Genomic DNA, 22,815 nt, shown 5'->3' on the forward strand with positions numbered 1-22,815 from the left:
TGATGAAATAAATGCCTTTTTGTGATAGCAAATTTTGTTGATGAATGGGGAAAAAATACAAGGCTAAGACTTCACAATCAGCTTTTTGATAAATTCAGAAAAACATTGACCTTCACCCCCCCCCACAAATGTCCAAGGTCAACAATCCCTGTAGGTCTCACATTGACTCAAAAAACTACAAAACAACATTTTCCATGTTGTACCCTACTTTTATTTTTTTTTTAAACATTTCCCAATTACAATCTAAACTGACTTGTGACATACTAGGTCATGAGCTTTACATCTGGGTTTGAGACAACTCTTAAAGACTCAATTTCAAGAAGGAACTGACCTGTATTAATATTGGAATTTAATAACTTTTGTGTTCCATGTACCAATGAAATAAAAAATCCAGTACATTTAGTCCACTATACTACAAAGTTTATAAAAATCTTTCATCACAAACTTTTCACATGGATAGCTTACTATCCATATTTTATGAAGGAGGAAACTAAGATTCAGAAATACATTACTTGTTAGTGATCAAAAAGCCTGGGAATTCTGACTCCAAGATTTCAGTATGCAATAAAAAACATGGCATGTTAACATGTGTTATGTATGTATATTCTGGCCAATTATTAATCTGGACTCATCCTCCATTCCTAACATTTCCAGCTGTTATGAGTGGAAAATAAAATGTTAGGGTCAGTGGAATTAAGAACAGCATGCATAGAGATAAGCTTAATATTTAATTTTAATTTAGTATATAATAATTTAATATTTCTCAAAAGGACTTGAATATTTAAATATTTTCATGCCAGGTCTCTGGTGACAAGTAAACAATTTGGTTCATCTATAAAACTGATAATAGAATAGGGGAAGTTGTCCTCTATAGCTACCATTCAAGTTCTTCATACTGAAGAATCAAGATGACCTTGGGTTTTTGAAGGCTAGTTCAGCAACATCCATCCTCTGTCCTTAGTTCTTCTGCTTGGGGTCAAGCAGATCAAATCTAATTTACCATCTATTTAATATCATATCACATATTTGAAGAAGCAATCCAATACCCCATGCTTCAAATGAAACAAGTAATTCTTTCAAATATATCTTTATACAGCAAGTAATTCATACATGTAATGGGCACATTACAAATTCATCTATCCATTCTCAACTGAGCCCTCACTACAAGCCATTTTATTGCTCCTCAGTTGGTTTCCTCATGTCTTTAAAGTTTGGGTTTTTTTTACTTTACTGAGAAAACCTATATTAAGGACTGAACTCCTCCCATTTTCTTCACCTGAAAATCCTTTGACATTAGCTTGTATCTTTTACTTCTTTCTCCCTTAGTTTCTGATGAAGAGGCAGCTGTACTTCTTACCAAGGCAATAGCTTTTATATGGACATTTGATCCCAATTCCTCCCATCTTTTCCATTAGATCACATCCACCTGCTTTTCAAGTCTTCAATCTCTCTCTTATAAAAAAAAAAATTCCTTATTCACTGATTTCAAACATTACCAAATGTCACTTATCCTTTAAAAGATCCTTAAATAAAAAAAGAGAGAAACCATCCACTAGATTTTACTCAAGCTATTGCTCTAATCTCTCTTAGGAGTAATTGTCTACATTTCTTGTATGCTCTTCCTCTCCTCTCACTCATTCTTGAATTTTTTTTTTTTTTTTTTTTTTGCTAAAGCAATTGGGGTTAAGTGACTTGCCCAGGGTCACAGAGCTGGGAAATGTTAAGTGTCAGAGACCAGATTTGAACTCAGGTCCTCCTAACTTCAGGGTTGGTGCTCTATCCAGTGTGCCACTAGTTGCCCCCATTCCTGAATTCTTTACAATCTGGGTACATCCTTAGTTCAACACTCAACAGTTTCCATTCTCTTCAAAGTCAATGACAGGTCTGATGGACTTTACTCAGTCTTAATCATTCACAACTTATTTACTGACCATCCTCTCCCCTTGGATAATTTCTTGTTCCTGAGTATTCATAACACTACTCTGCCACGTCATGATGTACCTGTCATGGTCACTACCTCTAAGTCACCTTTGTTGGTTCATTATCCACATAAAGGTGCCCCCATCAAAGTTCTGTCCAGAGGTTCTTAAAATTTTGTGTGTGTCACTGCCTGTTCTGGCAATCTGGGCAAGCAGATCTTAGAATAATGTTTTTCATACATAAAATAAAACTTAATATTAAAAAGAAAGCAGTTACAGAGAAAGTATCACCTATATATCTACTTATTTACCCTAAAAGTTCATAAAACTAAAATGATTGTGTTTCGTGCTCTCTCTTAGAATCCACAGTAAAATCAAGATCCCATAGGTTTAACTCTCTATGTGGAAGTCAATATATCCTATCATGAGTCTCTTGAATTTTGGTACTATATAAAGAATGGACTATTGGGTATTTTATACTCGATGTCCTCAAGACATTAAAACTCAATGCATCAAAAATAGAACTCATTATCTTTCCTTCTAAATCCATTGCTCTTCAAAACTTCTTTTTTTCTGTCAAAGGTACTACCATCTTTCCAGTCTTGTAATCTTAACATTATACTATCCCAGATTGCTCATCCTTATTTACCACACCTATGTGGATCAAATCTTGCTGTTTTATCATTTACATCTTTTGCATTTAACCTCTTCTCTCCACTAATATAATCAGAGTTCAAATTCTGATTATCTCTCACTCAAATTATGGTACTAGCCTTCTAATTTTAACTACTGCCTCAAGTCATTTTCTGTGATGTGTGTTTCTCTCTCTTTCTTTCTCTCTTTCCATTCCACTCTACCCTCCAAGATGTTGCCAAACTAATTTCCCATAAGGCCCAATTTAGTGATGTGACTCCTCAAACATCTAGGGGCTTCCTTTTGCCTCTAGGATCAAATATAAACTACTTTATGTTTGCCCTATATACAAGCTGGACCCAATGTACCATTTGAGCTTCAATGGAAATTATTGTCCCTCTTACACAGTCTAATACAGTCAAAATGTCCTTCTTTCTATTCTTTGTGCACAGATCACTCCAACTTCATTCCTATTTAATTCTGCTTCTTTCTTGAAGATATAACACACACAAAAAAAAAAGAAGATATAACACAATACCATTTTCTGCATGAAACTTCTCCTGATCCTTCCAAATTATGTCATAATAACTTTGCATATACTTGTATTTATTCCCTTTTGATTTTGGCTATATGTAAAACTACATACAAGTACAAAAATATATACGTAAGCTTTTCTCCCCTTCAAAAATATGACTGTTGTGAGGAAAAAGGTTTTTTTTCCTTCTTTTATCTTTTGTGTCTTGCACATAGTAAGCACATAATAAAGTTTTGCTATTCTTTATTAATGTAATGGTTTTAAGTCCACTAATCATCCTAGTTCCCCTTACTGTTGAAAGAGACTTTTTGCTTTCTGTACTTCTTTTATACCAAATTTAAGCCAACAAAAGAACTAGGATATTTAATAGAAAGAAAAATAAATAAAATTCAGGTGAAAATGTGAGAAAATACAGTTTATACTACACTTTTTTAAAGTTTTAAATTTTGATGTTGAAATGAAATCTACCAACAGTTGTCTTAGGAACTTTTAGATGAAGGATAAAGTCTCACAAAATCATTTATCATCATAAACCCCATAGATTTTCAGACTTTGATTTACCAATTACATTGAGAGTACAAGTGAAACAAAGAACTACAAAATTATATTCTCCTAAATATTTATTCACTGAAAATAATTTACATAGAAAACAATATTGTACATAATAAAAAAGCTGAACTAAAAATGTAACAATATTTCCTAAGTTGTCTTTGATTTTTAATCACATGCAAAAGCAAACAAGAACATTAATCTCTTTTTATAATTCCATTATTTAGCATATGAAAAATGTTTAAGAAAATTACTTTTCAAATTCACATGATAGTATAAATGCAGTTACTAAGAAAATGACTTATTAAATTGAGCATTACAAATACTTTTTATGTCAAACAAAGTCATTTCTGAAATAAGCTACCAAAATTCTGGGCTCCTATAACCTTAGATAATGTATTAATTTGCATAACCAAGTCTAATCATCCAAAGCTTGAATTATATTTTATGCTATTAATGCACTTGTTGCTTATTAGTGCTTGTGTACATAAAAAAAAAAAACTATTGTTTGATATCTTTTTTTCAGACTAGCAATAAAGATTACATTTGTATCCATTTTAGAGGAGATTAACACTATTTTAGCTATAATTAACTGTCTCCGTCTCCAATTAGTTCTCCAACATTTAGGATATGATTGGAATATTAATTATGACTTCCCTTGAGGAACCATGTAGATTGGACTAAGAGGTCAAAATCCTGTACTTGAATCCTGACATTGTTACTTTTTCCCTATTCAACCTGAGATAATGAGGTCAGTTAGGCTCTCTGGCCCTGAGCTTCCTTATCTATAAAGTAAAGGATTGTATTAAGTCCATTTCAGTTTTAAACACTATATAGTTCTTTGGTTAGGATACTAAACAACACTTCTATGAAGACATTTTTTGATGAAGTTTTACTAAATAAGTATAGCCTTGTCTTCCTATGAAGCACTGACATTGAGAAGTTTTGTTATTAATTAATAAGATTTGTCTTAAGAATGAAAAGAATTTTATTTCTATTTAAGTTAAAAGGGACCTTTAGCAAATCAGCTCACTCCTCTGAACTTCAAATATGAAACGAAGGTACAGGAATAAATGATCTCTAAGGCTACTTCCAGTACTATGACTCTAAAGCCTATTCTCCAGGTCTTTGCCCACCCACATATTTATGTATTTAAAGAAACTGATCACTCATTTTTTTGGAGGCAGATTCTTCTTTTAATTGAGAAATTATAGATTACTTTCAAATGACAGGTCATGAAAGTGCTTGATGATAAATATTCCCAATGCCTCTTGAAATGATGAAACTTTCAATTTAGGCAACTAGTTTTTCAATGTAGTGCAACTGAGAAATGACCTTTAGACAACAGCACCATTGGATGCCTATAGGAAACTTTTACAAAAAGTAGGATAGGACCATCATTCAAGCCAAGATCTAGCTGTTGAATAATTTCCAAGAGTTCCATTCAATCAATAAGTATTTATTAAGTACTTGGTATGGAACAGGGACTGTGCTAGACAGTTGGGATATAATGCAATGAATGAAGCAATCCCTAGTTGGAAACAAAAAGCCCCACAGTTGTTTAGAGGGAAAGTATCTTTTAAACTTCTATTCAGACAGTGGCTTTCTTTGCTTTAACAGCTGCCACAGTTTATATTTTTGTTTGGCATTATATTAGTATCCAAGTATTGGGTATTATATTAACAACCAAGATATTATTCTACTATACTGTTTCCCATTTGAATAGCAATGGTATTTTAATGTATCTGACACTAGGATGGACATGGACTAATGACTGAAAGAGCTTTTAGTTTACAGTGAAAAGCTAATTACAAAGTAGTAAATAAAAAATTTTAAAGCAAAATATACTTATAATCTCCAGTATCAAATGTAATTTACTGTCTTAAGAAAGTATCAAAACTCCTTAATACCAGTTTTATTTAACATGAAGACAAACATTTCTTCAACCTAGGAGAAAAACACCTGAATTGTACTGTCAACAAAATTTAAGGAAATAAAGGGAAGCATATATCACATAGCACAAAGATATTGAGAGAACTTATTGTCACAGGAAATATTTGAATTAAAAAAAAAAAAAAACACTATTATACACATAAAGACTCAGGGGTAGGAACATCAAGCATAAGACAAAATTAAAAAAAAAAGGCTGATGAAGCCATGATTAATAAAACCTGGGCAATGGCCCATGAGAAAAAGGAAGGAATCCCCAATCCCTGTACAGCATTGCAAAATGCCACTAGATGAATAAATTGGGTTTTATTTTTCGCCTTCCTCTGAAGCATCAGGGTTTGGAAGCAGGATGCAGGTTACCGGAACTGATGGACCAATGGCCTGATCCAGTATGGCAAATCCTATGTTCCTATAATAAAGGGGAAATTACAGTATATCACTTTGTATACACAGACACACAGACATTCATTCTCTCTCTCTCTCTCTCTCTCTCTCTCTCTCTCTCTCTCTCTCTCTCTCTCTCTCTCTCTCTCTCTCTCAAGGGCTGATCTTCCTTCAAAAGAAAATGGTTTTAACATGAATAATGTTCATTCACATCAAAGTCAAGCCAGTGTACAAAATCCAATAACAGTGCAAAGACGGAAAACTATTAGAATTTTTAAAAACTCATTGTATGACACCATTTCAAAGGACACAAAAAGAAAATGTTTGTCAAGCAACAACAGAGAAACAGGATGAAATTATGTTTGCTACAAGATAAAAAAATGGGGATTTGGGAACTTTTGACACTAAAAATGTTCCTAAGGAAAATCCATGCCAGATTGTAGTAGAATTATTTGTGTCTATGTCTGATCTCCCTTGTAAGATTGTAAGCTCCTAGAAAGCAGGGACTGAAATATATTCATTTCCACATGTCCCCAAGAAGACCTTTGGACATGTTAGGCATTGAATAAAAGTCTGCAGAATAAATGAAATTCACTCTTGTTTTCACCAAATTCCATCAAAAAACCTTGAATTCTATATGCATGAACTGAAACAGAGTTGACTTCAAAAGCTATTCTACAGATTAGAGCTTGCAAAATATTTCAGCTATAAAAGTGGTTTATAGCAGGTACTATTCTTATGAAATAGCTTCTTTTATTTTAAATCTGAAAACCCTCACAAACTAATCCCACAATGAGCAACTCAGTAAATCCAACCACTCCAATGGTAAGGCAAGTCTTTGTTAACTGGATCTGTTAGTGAGAAACTGAATTGCTGCTAAGCAAGTGCTAATAACCTCATTACCCACTGGGGGCCATACCGACAGTATGGTGCTGAATTCAAACAAAGGATGCAAAAAATTAGGTGTAAGATTTGAAAACTAGTACCATGAAAGAAGAAAAATACAAATTAAACTGAAATAGAGAAATAATCTGGTAAGCACAAAACCAATGACAATTTCTATTTAAACTGTATTTTTTCCCCTTTAGATAAAGTTATGTCCCAACACAACTTGTCACCCTTCCTGGCACTGTCCAATTGATGGGGGTTGAGGTCCCTTTAAGATTCATTTCTTATTGCCCAACCCATGGCTGGCCTTGATTCACAAATCCTGGTCAAAGGCACCCTTTGAACATCCAGGCCCAGCCCCCATCAGCTCAGCTTCCCCCAGCCCTCACCTGATCTGAGCTAACTGAAAAGCCCCGCTGAGAACTTAGGGGTACCGCCCATCATCTTCTAGGTATAAAAAGGGCCAAACCAGAGCTCTCTTTGCAGGAGCCCTCCCAGTCAACACATGGTATCCTACCGACCATGTAAAGGTTCCTGCCCGCCCAGGGGCCACCTCTGGTCCTGTCGTCTTTCTAACTGAACTTTACATCCAAATTTATACAATAAACCTTTTATTTATCAATCTAGGTTTTCGGGCCTGTAAATTCATTTACAGGGGACACTGCGCCTCATGGGATTATCTTACTATCTATGCACCGAGAAATGGGGTTCGCTCTTTCCTTTCCCTCATTACAATGAGCTGACTTTTTATTTTTAATATTGCTTCTTTAGCCATTCCAAACACATTAAAATACCTCAGTAGCTGGAAAACATTCTTAAATTATCCCATCATTTTCTATTACCTGGTTGGGGATTTAAAACTCACTTAACAAAATCAATTTATTGATTTACTTTCTTCACATTAGCTTTTCTTAAATACTTACAGGGAATCTCTTATCTTTCAATCACAGTTAGAAAGGTGAGCATTACTTTTAAGAAGTCACTACTATTTTTCTGTTAGACTTGTCCCTTCTGAATTTAATGTTAATAAGCCATTAGGGAACAAAAACAATGATGAAGGGACAAACCTAAGTGATGATAAATAAGAGTTTAACATGACTCACCCATTATCCTACTAAGTGCAGCATTTCTTGTGGGAGATTCATCAAGACTCTCAATCCCACTGTAGAGGGAGTGGGAAATTCTTCTTTCCCTGTCGTCCAGCACAGTTTCAATAGGCAGTTCTGGCCCAGAAGGGCTCCCAGGTGATTTTGCCTATATAGAAAGAGATTAGAATTAAAGATCCATTTATCAGCATTTGGGTCAGAGAGAACCACAACATGGCTTGTACATAGCCGTTTCCCAAAGAAACTAAAATTTGTCACTCTGGACCATCATTACTTGTGATGATAGTTCTGTTTAACAATTAACTATATGCCATGTAATATTGTCATTCCTATGACATCCACTCAGATTTCAGCCCTTGTAGGAAAAATAAAAAGTATGTAGACATATTTTTTCACTATATTTTAATATATATGTTTACATAAATACACACACACATACACATTAATTTTCATCTTGTGTTGCAGCTTATTTCTTCAAACAGCTAATTGTCTTCTTTAGGAGACTGTTTTGGTCTTTTACAATGAAGGTTGGCATGGATATAGATAGAAATAATGAGAGAAAAATTTGTATATACACACATATATACATATATTGGGGGGAGGAGGTTATTTTGGATATGTGTGTGTATGTATGTATATACATATATATATATATATATATATATATATATATATATATATATATATATATATATTTCTATTTGTATTGTTTTCCTTTGGCTTCTAAGCCTGTTTCTCATGATCATCCATGATTGTATGAGTTTACTTCCTTAAAATTTATAGAGACCATAAATTAGACATTTTTATGTTCAATGAGATCATTTAAAAAAAATTCTTCAAGTCAGGATATCATAATAATAACAATATAAAATGCTTTTGTGTATTTATGTGCTCATAATGAGTGAAATTCAGATTAAATACTATTTAGTTAATATTTAAAGTATAGATTTTTTAGTGAAAGCCCATAGCTTAAAACAAAATCAAAGATAACTTTTTTGGAATATAATTCTTTTCTTAATCTAACCCAAAATTTGATTAGATTTTTTTCTTTGGCCTGATTTGGGCTTTTTAACTTTTTTAACTCAGAAGACACCTAGTGAAGTGATAATATACACAAATCTTAAGATACTCTTTCTGTGAAACCAATATTATATAGCTTCTCATCTTATATTTGAAGGTTTTTTATTTTCTTTTTTCTTTCTTTCTTTTTTTTTAAATACCCAATTGAATATTGAGAAGGTAAGCGAGGCAGCCTTGGTGTCAGAAAACCTGAAATGGAGGCCCAGTTCAACCTTCTTTTTTTTTTTTTTTTTTTTTTTTTTTTATGTGGCCCTGGGAAACTCAGGAAACTACACAACTTCATTTTCTTATTTGTAAAATGAGGATCATAGCAATCCACTTCACAGGATTGATGTGAAAAAAGCAAATGAGATTTGACATAAGCTAGCTGTAAACTTTACTACAAGTAAAATACAAGGAAAAGAACCATATTTATAGATCTAAAATTTTGAAAATATTGTAAATTTGGGGTGGGAGAATCAATTTGCACTATGGTGAACTAAAATAATATGCTACATACTCTTAAAAAAGCTGTCTCATAATTTTTATAATTCATACTATTTGTAGGTCTAGCATGACAATAGAATTCAGGCTATTAAAGCCTCTTTAAAATCCTCCAGGAGGTAACAAAGTACTCCTAAATGCAATGCTCACAACAGGAGCTTTGAAGTCACCCCAATGGACTAACATCTTATGACATTTTGATGCTGGCTTATTGCCAGACTTTTGGGGAAGGGAGTAAGGAGGGGAATCACAGCATTCCCAGCCTATGAGGACACAATTGAGAGGGGTTGCATAGTCCGTAAAAATGATTATTTCTGTTAGAAGCTATCGTCTGTTTAATATAAATGAGATATTTAATGAAGTTCCGAATTGTAGACTTATCTCTCCCAGTTTGATAAGCACTGGGGAGATTTACTGCACTGAAGGGTCAACACAATTACAATTGGAGGCACGTCAAGCTGCAGGAGAATAATAAACTTGCGGTGCAAGTGAATTAGACTCAATAAGGTTTAAATTGTAAAAAGAGGATTTGTTTTATTAGGTTTTTTTAATTGCAGATTACAAGTAGAAGCTTTACGGAAAAGTAAATTAAACAATATTCAAGCCCTCTGATGTAAAGAAATCAAAGAAAAATTTAGGAAGAATTTGACTGCTAAGTTCCAAGATTCTAATAAGAAATGAAAACGATTTATGAAACCAACATTCCCAGGCCCCTTAAAGAACAACTATTCCCATGTATTGTAAATGGGTGCATACATTAAGGAGATTAGGAGCCCTGTACAATACCAAAAATTGATTTTCCCAGGAGACTGCGGCATAGACTCAAGTTTGTTAAACAAATGTATTACTTCAATGCTTCTGGCAGTTCAGTAATTTGATACTTTCTTGAGGTTAATAGCAAAGTTTTTTTTTCTTTTTTTAAAATATATATACTTAAATAGACATAAGAAAAAATAGCATCCACTATCTCCATTTTAGAGAAGCAACTATTGCCCTCTTCTAAAAGATATGCTTTGAAAAGAGAGCTAAGTACTTTAACATTTTCACAGGAAAGATTCCTTTCCCCATCATTTCTAATTAGCATCTCAAAAGGCAGATTTAAATGAAGACATCAATAGTCAACTGCATAAATATTTAACAAAAGATACAATTATCTTTTAATTTCTAAAAAAAATTGCTGGAGGGCCTCATAGCTTTGTTTTAAACCTTTTGATGAATTTTGTTTAAAGAAAATTTGAGTTTAAAAGAAGAGGCACATCAAGTTGGAACAAATGTCAAAGGAAAACAAAGTCAGGGAAAGTGAGAAAATTCTATAGAAGCAATTAAGCACTTTTCATTTTCCCCTTCGTTATGATAGTTCCTTTACAGGTGGTTTCATTAAAATTTGTTATTAAAGGTTATTAAGAGATAAAGGAGAACCACTATAAACACCAATCTCTGCTAAGGGATAAAGTGATGTCACCATTTTCTCAAAATCACCTTATCTCAATTATCAATTAACGGTTCCTAGCAATTCCACTGAATACAGAAGATGCGGATTTTAGGAAGAATACCTTTTTCCACCTTGGGAAATTATAGAGTGAGAAAAGGCAAGGATCCTTGGAAGCTACCTAGTCTAATAATCTCAAATTACAAATGAGGAAACTAGCAGTGAACCATAAAAAAAAAAAAAAAAAAAAAAAAAAAAAGTAGAATTATTGCATATAAATTATATTCTACAGACATAGACTTTGCAAAGTACACTACTTAACACTAGAGACTTAGTTGATTTTTTCCCTTCTTGAAAAAATGATATTTTCCTTTTTCTTTTCTTTTTTTTTTCTTTCTTTCCCCCAGGGGAAAGACTTGCCCAGGGTCACACATCTAGGGAGTGTTAAGTGTCTGAGACCACATTTGAACCTGGGTCCTCCTGAATTCAAGGCTGGTGCTCTATCCACTGCACCACCTAGCTACCCCTACTTTCCTTTTTCATTAAAAAAATAAAAATATTGACTATCTTTTCTAACTTTGTAAAATCATTGGTTTTTTCCTTACACCAAATTATTTTTTCTTCTTTAGACTCCATAGAAAAGTTCAATCCTAAAAGTATTTAATTAATCCTTGCATCTCTGGGGTTATAGTTTTCAAAATCATGACAAAAGTAAACCAAATATTTACTGAACAAGTTTAAATATACATGCACCCCTCCTCCCAAAAAAAGGGTGCAATCCTCCCAACCCAGGCTTTGATAACAAGACAGATAATAGTTGTAAACACACACACACACACACACACACACACACACATACGGAAACTTGTAAAAGGTAAGGCCCAGAGACAACAGGACATGTCTTCTGTAGCCAATGTATGAAGGAGATGAGGACCTGTGTAATTAGATGGGGTTTGCTGAGAGAACCTGGAGTACAGACAAAATTACTCCCTGACACAAGCAGAGAAGGGCACTGATGGGATCAGTTCAATCTTATAGTCCCACCTTGCTATGTCGAGACAGAAATCAAAGTTATATCAAACCTACAAATTTTCTCTATAAATATGTCCATCTTTTGGATTATAGCCCATCTCAGCACTCTGCCTTGGAGGATCTACACTCCTCTCATACTGCATGGTGTGTCTTCTCTCATCCCACCATGTCTAATGGTATCTTTCCTCTCATCCCTCCAACACATCTCATGGTACCTTTCTTCTTCTTATAGCTAACTACCTCTTTTAGGATGCTAAACTCATCAATGGATTTAGCCTGCCAGCTAAGGGTATACTCCAACCTCATAGGGTATTATTCCCTTTCTCCTGATTAATTGTGAGTTCCATTAGGAAACTTGCCTTTTCCATCATTAATTGTTAAAAAATTCCTTGCTAACTATATGCTCTCCCAACTCTACTTCATATTTATCATTCCTGATGTCTACTGTATCTCTTCATTTTGTCTGTAATCTCTTCTTCTAGATAAACCAACCTTTTGCCAAAGAGAATGGTCATTGTTAATTCTTCACAAGATCAAATCCCAACATTAAGTGCCTACATCAATCTCAATATTTGGTGCTGAACCCCAAATACATCATTTGGCTGTCCTGAACACATCATCTGATGCTCAAATCACACCAGTGGTATCTCAACAAAAAAGCCATAAATGGGAAATATATAACAATCATTTAAATGGGTAATAATCCAAACTTAGAAAAAGTGACTGAATAATCTGACGCAATTTTAGATTGCATGGCAATGGAGAGCACAATAGGTGAGCAGATGTCTTTCTGCTTAAAGTTTCACTTGATGTCAGTCTTCCCCAGAATGTTGAGCCAAGTTACCTCTGTAGATGCGTCAGTCATCAGTAGATCATTTCAACATATGGGTGAACATCTTGTTTGAGGAGAGACTTCAGGGCTACATTTATATCTTTATTGAAATTACTAAATTAAATGCTTTTTGAAAAAAATAACAAAGAAAAAACAGAGCAAGATCATATTTTTCTATACCTGACCAATGAGTAATTCTTTAAAAAAGAAACTATAGCATAGAAAATAACTTCCACAGAGATCCATTTTTCTTTTACATATTTTCATTAAGGATATCTGTAATATGGACATAAATTATTCTCATGAAGATTTGACTGAGATTTTTTAAAGTACAAATTTAGGTTGGGATTTTTAAAAAATATTTTATATTTGAATAAAAGTTCTATTTGAGATAATTTCTTTGCTACCTCCTTCTTTAAAATATCTGGAAAATCGATTCCTGGGCATCTTTAAAATTCGCTGACCTTTAGAAGAAATCTAAATTTTTTTTCCAAATGTATTTGGTTGATCCCACTTATTTTTTTTTTTCAAGATCTTAAGTGCCTCTTGAAAAACAATATTATACCTAGTAAACAGAGGACTAGTTTAGAGCCAAAGAAACTTAGAACAAATCCCAGATTGGCCACTTACAACTTTTTCTAACCTTTGGGTAAGGCACTTAAGCAATTTGGACCCCTCACTTTCCCTATACACAAAATGAGGGGGATAGGACAGAAGATCTCTACAATGTTTTTCCAGTTACAGATCAAGAATCCTGTAACCTTAGGTTTCTGCTACTTCCTCACAAACTGTATGAAGTTGAAAGCATTGTAATCATTTATGGACAGAAATAACTAAAATGCCAGAATACTTTAATTTTGTGTTTTTAATCCTCCAATTTATTCTACATATGGGTCTGGATTAGTTACACTTCACACCATGATCTCACTAAGATTCACATCAAATTTTTTCAGGTTTGGCAAATCCTTAAATTTTGTGAGGTGATATTTCCTGTGAAGCAATAGTCTTCCATTATCTTTAGTCTTAAATGAGTTCTAGTGTAACTAGTTTATCCTTGGCTGCCTTGTCTCATTTGTTTAGTAAAAAAGAATGAATGTTTACGGAATGATTTTCTCAGATTTTTTTTTTTTTTTGTCATCTCACTTTGATAACTTAGGATGGGCACTAATATTAAGAGCTCACTCTGCCCACATTATATCATTTTATGCTCACAAAACCCCTGGAAAGTAAAAATATGCTATTATCATCTCCATATTAAAGATAAGGAAACTAACTAAAGCAGTTAGGTGACTTGCTCAGTCCATAATTAGTAAGTGTTTAAGGCTGGATTTGAACTCAGACATCACTCTTTCAACTCTGCCGTCTACCTAACTTATCTACTACATCCCCATTTTCAAAGTAGACAACTTTTTTAAATAGTATGAGTTTTAGCTCATGTAACTACATAATGTACTGTCTTCTCATCAGGTATTTACTTTGACTCTTGTTATTAATTATTAGATAATCTACTTAACATAATTTTTGGAATAACTCCCTGATGCTTCATGTCACTTTTAGGCTACAGAGCCATCCAATTAGATATTTTTTATGAGATTATTAGGTGATCACCATATGTACCATCTTGTATGTCTTTTCTTTAAGGAAACAAGCTGGGATTTCCCTGGTACTATTAGTTCAAGTTGCTTTATCACAACAGTTTAGCATTTTCTCTACAAAGTAAAGTCTTAGGGAACTGTCTAGTTCTAGAGTAGGGCTTCTTATACTTTTTCTACACATGACCCTGAGAAATTTTCATATGATCTCAGACATATAGGTATATAAAATAAATATGCAAATCAAACATTTACAAATACTAACTCATAATTTCCGACCCCTACATTCAGTTAAAAAGCCACAAAGGGGATTGTGAAACACAGTTTAAGAAGCTGCAGCCTAGAGGACTGAGAAGTTACATGATTCACCCAGGGCACTGAGTCAGTAGATGTCATTGGCAGGACATGAAGCCAACTTTAAATGGCTTCAACATTCCTTGTTTTCTACTAAAAAAAAAAAAAAAAAAAAAAAAAAAAAAAAAAAAGAATAATAAAGTCTACAAATAGCCTAATTTTTTTTTTCATCTCATTGATAGATATATTTTAAAATGTGTCATCCATGAATGGAAATCATGGTTCCCATTAATTAATGTGCCACCATCACAGTTGAAGTTTTATCTAAAAATTTAAAAACTATCAAATTTTACTTAAGTTTTAACTAAATGTAATAGTTTTACATCCTCAGTTAAACAAGACGTTTTCTACTTGTACTTGGAGAAGATGAGAGAGTAACATAAGGATAGGATGATCTGAGTATGTTCAGAGGAAGAATCACTACTAGTAAACTTTTTCTACCTGCACATACATCTATTTGTACAATTCCACTTTCTGAAGTTTGAAAAGGGAGCAATTTCACAGCCATTGTACATACCCATAATAATATCAAACAAATGGAGATAATTCCAATGAAGGAAAAATTCAATTTCTAGAAAGCTTAGAAATTAATTTGTCAGAGTAGGTAGAGAAAGGCAGGCTGTTGGTCCTCTCCATATTTCTCCATAGACCCTACTATAGGAGAAAATATTGAAAAGGTCAAGTATCTAAAAAGGATGCTTTTTTCCTAGATCCAGGACAGCAGTGTGCAAAAAAAGGAAAAGAGCTAAATATAGATAAGAATTATTCCCTTTCTCCATTAAAAATGAAATTAACTATTGGTGTATATTAAGGGGGGGAAGGAAAGCACAGAATCATACATAAATAAAGAAAACAGAGGTGAAATTCTACAAATAAACAAGCTTCAAATTGGCACACTGAGGTCATTTTTTAAAAAAGACATCAACATTGTAGTACAAATGATAAAAATTACATCCAAATTAATCATTATATATATATATGTAAAACAGGTCTCAAAGTATATTTTCAAAGTTTAATTAAGTCCCCCAACTAAGAGTCATGATGGAATTTAATTGAAATATTGGATGTCAAATTATTCAATGAAATGATCCCCTTTTTCTCTTTACCTCATTGCATTTGCTTATTCTCCTTGCTACAATAAGCTGAATCATTCCCCGCTTGTTTCCCTCAGTAGACATGGACCTTCTTAGTGTTTCCATGGCATCTTGGTTTGTCTTGCCCAACAGGGATTCTCCATTTACTGCTATCAGTTGATCATTCACTCGAAGCCTTCCATCCTGGGAAGAAAAAGAGATAATAGTAAGGCCCCTAAATAAGGAAATACTTGCTTTTCTAACAGTTAAATAGAGAAGTTTGCCCTCAATAAAAAACAAAAACAAAAACACTTTTTTTTAAATCCTAATAGATTATGCTCAATTGAACTCTGGTATAATAACATCTAAGCAGCCATTGAAGATTGTGTCTATTAGAATCATTTATACATTTGTAAATCAAGTCATTAGCATAATCTGTTTTCCCAAATAGCATACTAATTCAAAGAATACAATATGATTATTTTCTTGCTACCAGAGACCCCTATAGAGGGAAATATTTGAGTCTGACTAATATTTTAATCTGGAACTGCACAATCTTTTCAAATGAAAATTTTTCTATGTAGAAATGACACGTCTTATTGAAGCACAGTTTGCCAGAGATCTACTTTGTCATTCAGGGTGCAGATCTAGCTATGTGGCCATATGCAGCTACCATAATAATCACCAGTATTAATGCTAATTCACAAGGATTCTTCACATTTGTAATTTTGAGAAAATAATAATTTTAACTAGAGTTTGCTTGCAAAAAGATTTTCATCAGAACATGCCATTGTATTTTAGTTCAAAAAATTAGTCAACATAAAAACAGAGGAAGAGAAACCAAAATGCTCTGCTAGGTTTGGAATCAACAGGAACTGAATTCTAGTCTAACATGAATTTGACCCTTTTTATACTTCAGGCAAATCCCTATGATAAATCTATTTAGTTCCCTTTTCTTTGACACCTAATATATGTTTTCATTATTTATCATGCACATATACACACACACATACATACATGTATACCTATAATAGACTATGATACTCGATAGCATCAATAAGTAATCAACAAATCAACAAACATCTATTAAATATTTACTGTGTGTTATAACTATGCAAAACATTGAACAAAAGACATAAAAGTATCTTTTTGCCTTCAAGAAGTTAATATTGTGATCAAATAAAATATACAAATAATCAGGTGTAGACTAGATATATAGAGACTAGAAAGAAAATAATCTTAAAAAGGAAAGAATAAACAGTCAAGGCAATCTCCTGAAGAAGTCTCCTGAAGGAAGCAGAATTTGAGCTGAGAACTGAATCAAGTCAAGGAAACTCTGAAGAGAAGGTGAAGGAGGCTGGCATATGAAGATGGAACATGTAGCATTTTTCTGTGAGAAGCAACAATGATCAAATCTGATACAGAAACTTTTTTTCTCTTTCTATGTCTAGTTGCTTAACAAATACTTCCTCAAGATAGACAAAATTTCTTGGGCTTATTAGGGCACAAAATTAGAAAATGTCAGTGAAATAAGCTAACTTTGATAAACTTTTGGTTCCTCAACACAAAAACACCATATAGTGGTAACTTTACTAATGGATCGATTACCTTTGTGACCCTCTCCATTAGTGTTCTACAGCATGGCTCCCTGTATGAGGAAACCCAATTTTGTCACACACACACACACACACACACACACACACACACACACACACACACACACACACACACACTTGTAAATTCCTACCTCCTGTAAAAGGATATATATATATATATACAACAATGCAATCAATTTTTCAAGTGTGATTTTAAAGCAAATACTGAATAAACCATAAATAACTGATTTTTAAAATGCATAAATTGAAAATTCTAAATCATACTAAAAATAATCTTAATTCGTGGATGAAGTGTGGGATGAAGATATTATTCTTACCTTGGATGCTGCTCCTCCATTGATAATGGACTTGACAAAGATCCCCAAATCTGCGTGGTTCTCTTTTGACCGGTTACCTTTAACACTGACTCCAAGTCCAGCAGATCCAGAGTCATTAAGGGGAACTTCGAATGTCAGAAATTCCCTAGTGCCATCAGGTGTAAGAACAAGATCTTCATCTTCGGGTTTCTATTAAAGAAAGGGGGAAAAAAAATCAACACAAAACACAACATTATTTTTTTAAATGTCTTTTTAGTTCTATTATCTTTTTAGAGTCTGCTAACAAACAGTTCCTTAATTGCAATATCCACAGTGTTTCCACAGAAGTTCCACGATAAGATCCACATTAATAACATGCATACACTCTGCCAGATGATTCCTGGAACCAGATGTTCATATTTATAAGTAATACTTGTTTCAATATTGAAACAAATCTGAACCAGATTACGAGAAAAACACCAAATGTACTGAAAGCGTTGAAGACCCTTTAATTTCTTAGTTGTGGACTCCTATGGTTTTTTAAAAATAATTTCTTCATCTGTTTATGCTTTCTGAACCACAGGAGGAAAACAAAAACAGCAGGAATCAAGATAAATAAATATAATTACTCATTTGTCCCAATTCCTGTATTATGAGCTCACAGTGTTCTTAAATAACAGAATCAAGACAGTTTAGGCTCAATTGCTAATAGTGCGTTTTTCTATTCTTGAATGATTCAAAAGCCTAGATTATTCATGGTCATCAAAAGACAAAGACAAAATGCAGAGTGAATTTAAAACCAAAAAGATTTTAGTTTATCTTTGTTCAAATGATTAAATTTCTCTGCATTATTAATTCATTTATCACAAAGGTATAATGGCTGTTCTGCAAAACTCACAGTACTGCTGTTAAGATACAAGGGGAAAAATGTATGTAAATATGTGATATTAATTCCATAAGACCATTTCAACATGTTTACTGATAAAATTTATTTAATTTTTCCCATCTTTAAGAATATAATGAAGACCAATCCAAAATATTTTAAATTATTAGTGATACACCATCCTATGTTTATATTTGCATGACAGTCCTCAGGAAATTAATTGACAATGGACAACAAGGGAAGGCAATCTTAACAACAAAAGGCCACAAATGGAATTCAAATACACAAAAAGTTGATTGTACAAAAGAACATTTGGTAATTCTCATATTTAGTGAGTAAAATTTTTAAAAAAGTAATAGTCTATCCTACATAATAGAATGTCAGGCTGTTATAGTAAGACTTCCTGGACAGCAAAGATCTGGGTTCAAAACTGTTTCACATACGTTGACTTCAGGCAAGTCACTGAACTTTTCCGAGTCCAAGCTTGCTCATTTATAACAGAAGGGGATTGGACTCAATGGATCCTAAAAACTCTAAATCTGTGACTTTCCAATTAAATATTAAACCAATATATTTGATATTCTGTAAAATATTCTGTTAAACCAAAATATATTTTTGTTTCAGTAGAATGAATATAAGGTTTAAATCATACTTTTGCCAGAGACTACTTGTGAGTCCTTGATCAAGTTGATTTATCTTAAGGCAGACTTTCCTCAGCAATAAAATTAGAGGATTTCATAATCTTTGTGATCTTTTCTCATTCTAAAATTCAATTATTCTCTTCCTAAGATCTTTAAAAATAATATAGAAGTTCATATAGGATGGTTTGAAATGGTCTTAAACAGGAAAAAAATGACCTTTATATGAACTAAGAAATTGTTCACCTTCTAATAGTCTAATATATTTTGATCTTAAGATAAAATTTTCCTAAAATTAATGTCCAGGTTTAGGTTCCAATAACAGTATTTTCTAAACCCAACTCCCATGAACAATGCTTAATTATAAGCACAATACAATTCTCAACCAATCTGGACTAATTTCATTTCTGGCTGAGAAATGAAGAATAAAATACAGAAATCTATTTTGTTAAGGAGGTTAACTAATCCAAAAAACAGTTTCACCAAAAACAAGAATAGTTTAGTTGTTTAAGAAATTCTTCCTTGGATTTGGCTGTGTCTAAAAGGAATGTTCCAAATCAAAAAAAAAAAAAAAAAAGTAGGTTTTGTTCACAATGAGTGTATAAAAATTAGGTCTATGAATTAATCAGTGTAGGAAACTCTAAGGGCAAAGAAGTGGCAAAATAGATTAGAGTGCTAGTCAGGCAGACAGGAAGACTTGAATTCAAATCTGGTCTCAAACACTTACTAGCTATGTGACCTTGGGAAAGTGACTTAATCCTGCTTGCCTCAGTTTCCTCATTAATTTTAATCTCATTTAAGATGAGATGGAAAAGAAAATGGCAAACCCCTCCAGTATCTTTTCCAAGAAAACTTCAAATGAATCACAGAGAGTTGGACATGATTGAAAACAACTTAATAACAAAATGGAGAATGAATGCCTTGATGGAGGGAATGAAAGGGAATGCATTCAGTAGATCAGAGATCATTTTTTCCCCTTAATCCCCAGCAATTAGCAAACTGGATAGCATAAAGCAGGTACTTAATATATGTTTGCTGAATTAAAAATAATTGAAACTTAAAAATTTCCAAGAGCCCAGAATATAGTGAAGTGATTTGCTCAGATATTGTGAGTCAGATATGTGGCTTGAAGCGAGATCTTCCTGGTTACAAGTATAGTTCTCCATTCTCTATATCATCCTGCCACTGTTCATGTATTGAAAAAGTAAACTACCTTCAAATAACTGGATAAAACATAAATATTCATAGGAAGATATATACACTATGAGGTTTAAGAAATAAAAATCAACCCCTTTTTGAAACAATTAAAGAAAACCCTCTTATTCTTAACTGATATCTTGAAGTAAAGGTCATTTTAAACTACTGCAACTAAATGAAGCTACTCAAGTATGTAATTTGAAATAAAAATGGGAGGGATGATAAAGTAAATCTTGGCCCCCTCCATTAGGGTGTAGGTAATAACTATATACATTGAAATCATAACAACTTATTTTTACATTGCAGAGATGACTTAAGTATAATACAAATATTTAATAATAATATACTTTTTTAAAATGCAACATGGGAACATGAATAATTTTTGAAATCCACCCCCTCTGACAAATGATGTAGTAATGGTACATGAGACCATTGCATATATTTCATTGGCTGAAGAGGCATAACTAAGAATTTTTTCACTTGAAAATATGCAGTGTGGGAGGAAAGAGAGAACAGCAGCACAGAAAACATAAACAGGATTGAGCTGCTACTGGAAGAATTTAGGTTCATGGACCCTCCCAAGACAAAGGTATGCAAAGAGAAGGAAACCTTCCTATTGACTCAGAGCTGCCCAAATTGAGAAGATGCTTTCAGGGTCCCCATTGGTTTAAAAAAAAAAAAAAAAAAAGCAACAAATATTTAATAAAAGTCCTGGAGAGAATTTGTTTCTTTGCATTTTGTCCAAATTGGAAAGAAAGGTCTCAAATAAGGCCCTAAGAAATTCATCAATGAGGGTTGTATCTTCAAGGAGAGAAAAATAAAATTTAGGATTAAGAATATTTTAACAAAAGAAGAGAACAATAATCCTCTCCCAATACTCTTCTCCTTGGTTATGCTGTGATTCCCTACTTCTCCTACATGTTCCAAGTATCTAGGTCCTCCCAACCAAGTGAAAGTATTAGCAAAGAAAGTTTGCAAGGAACACAGTTTCCAGATAAATGAGGTGAATACCCCCATCCCATTCTAGAAAGGATGCTTCCCCCCAGATGTTGGTGTTGGAAAGAAGAGCAGTGGCCTAACATAGTATAAACTACTTACAAATATATTTAGTTCTATCATTCCAATACAGAAAATGACCTAAATGCAGAACTACAGAAAAAATCAGTAATTTAAGGGAATATATTGCATTGTGCCTTTAAAAAATTGCACTGATGAGTATATTAAGGTTTCTATATTCATCTCCACTGGGAAAAATGTAGAGAAAAGTTGGCAGGTATGCTAGATAAATTGCATTTTTCAATAAAGTTAGGATTAATTTCCTGACAAGCCCATTTATGATTCAGCTTTAGAGAAGACAAAATTAACTGTTCCTAAGTTTTATTTGTTCTAGAAATAAGACTTGCTTTCTTCTCTTTATTATCATTAAAAATATATTTAAAGGTTAAGCTGTACTTTACATAATTTTTATTATTATTATTATTATAGATTCATTCAGATCTTGACACAATACCTAAAATCAATTCCTATTTTAAGGCTAGATTTTCCATTATCAAGTTATTGAGAATTCCTCTTAAAAAAGGTTTGGGTCATAAAGTTTATTGTAAATAACTCTAAACTCTCTGTACTATAAAATGAGTCCAGAGTACACATTTAAATCCTTCAGTGGTTACTGATGTCGATCAATGTGAATACATTTAATCCTGAGGTGATCTCCATATTAACTTTACTGATATGATTAAAACTATCTCACTTGGTCTCAATTTTCTCATCTGTAAAACAGATGTACTACTTATTTGATAGGGTGATTATGAGAAAAAAAGAATATTTGAGATCATAAATAGCATGGAAATAGAAACTATTAAAAATGCTAAGGCAGGGGTGGAGGGAAAGAGGGGAAAAATTCGTAACAGAAGGTAGTACAAGAGATAATGTCGTAAAAAATTACATATGCATATGTACCGTCAAAAAATGTTATAATTATAAAATTAATTAAAAAAAACAAAAAAAAGTAAAAAAAAATGCTAAGGCAATTCCTAATTTTAATAAGGCTCAATAATTTTCTTGACTTTCTTCTATCCAGTATCTCAGCTAGATGGTGCAATAAATAGATCCTGAGAATTGGTATAAAAAAGATCTGTTTCAATTGTAACTCAGGCATCCAATAGTTGTGTGACACAGATCAAATCATTTAACTTTTCTCACCTTCCCTTTTATCTTCTGTAAAAGTTTGAGTTTGATGTTCTCTAAAGTTGCTTCCAGTTCTTAATTTTTGATTGTATGATCCTACATACTGTACTACCCATACTCTAACTCCCTCAATATTCCATCTCTTCCTTTTTCTTACTT

The 22,815-nt window shown here is 32.9% G+C and overlaps 1 protein-coding gene across 15 annotated transcripts in view; it reads right to left on the bottom strand.

Annotated features, from left to right (window-relative positions):
• Positions 1–22,815, bottom strand: part of PARD3 (par-3 family cell polarity regulator) — a 666,452-nt gene that overhangs the window by 251,267 nt on the left and 392,370 nt on the right. For all 15 annotated transcript variants that reach the window (XM_074267090.1, XM_074267092.1, XM_074267091.1 and 12 more), the window contains 3 exons: positions 17,773–17,961; positions 15,873–16,043; positions 7,962–8,112 (listed from right to left, as the gene is read on the bottom strand). In XM_074267090.1, the coding sequence (XP_074123191.1) occupies positions 7,962–8,112; positions 15,873–16,043; positions 17,773–17,961 (511 nt within the window). The remainder of the gene's footprint in view (positions 1–7,961; positions 8,113–15,872; positions 16,044–17,772; positions 17,962–22,815) is intronic.

Source organism: Sminthopsis crassicaudata, chromosome 5 (assembly GCF_048593235.1).
Source record: "Sminthopsis crassicaudata isolate SCR6 chromosome 5, ASM4859323v1, whole genome shotgun sequence".
NCBI classification, from domain to species: Eukaryota; Metazoa; Chordata; class Mammalia; order Dasyuromorphia; family Dasyuridae; genus Sminthopsis; species Sminthopsis crassicaudata.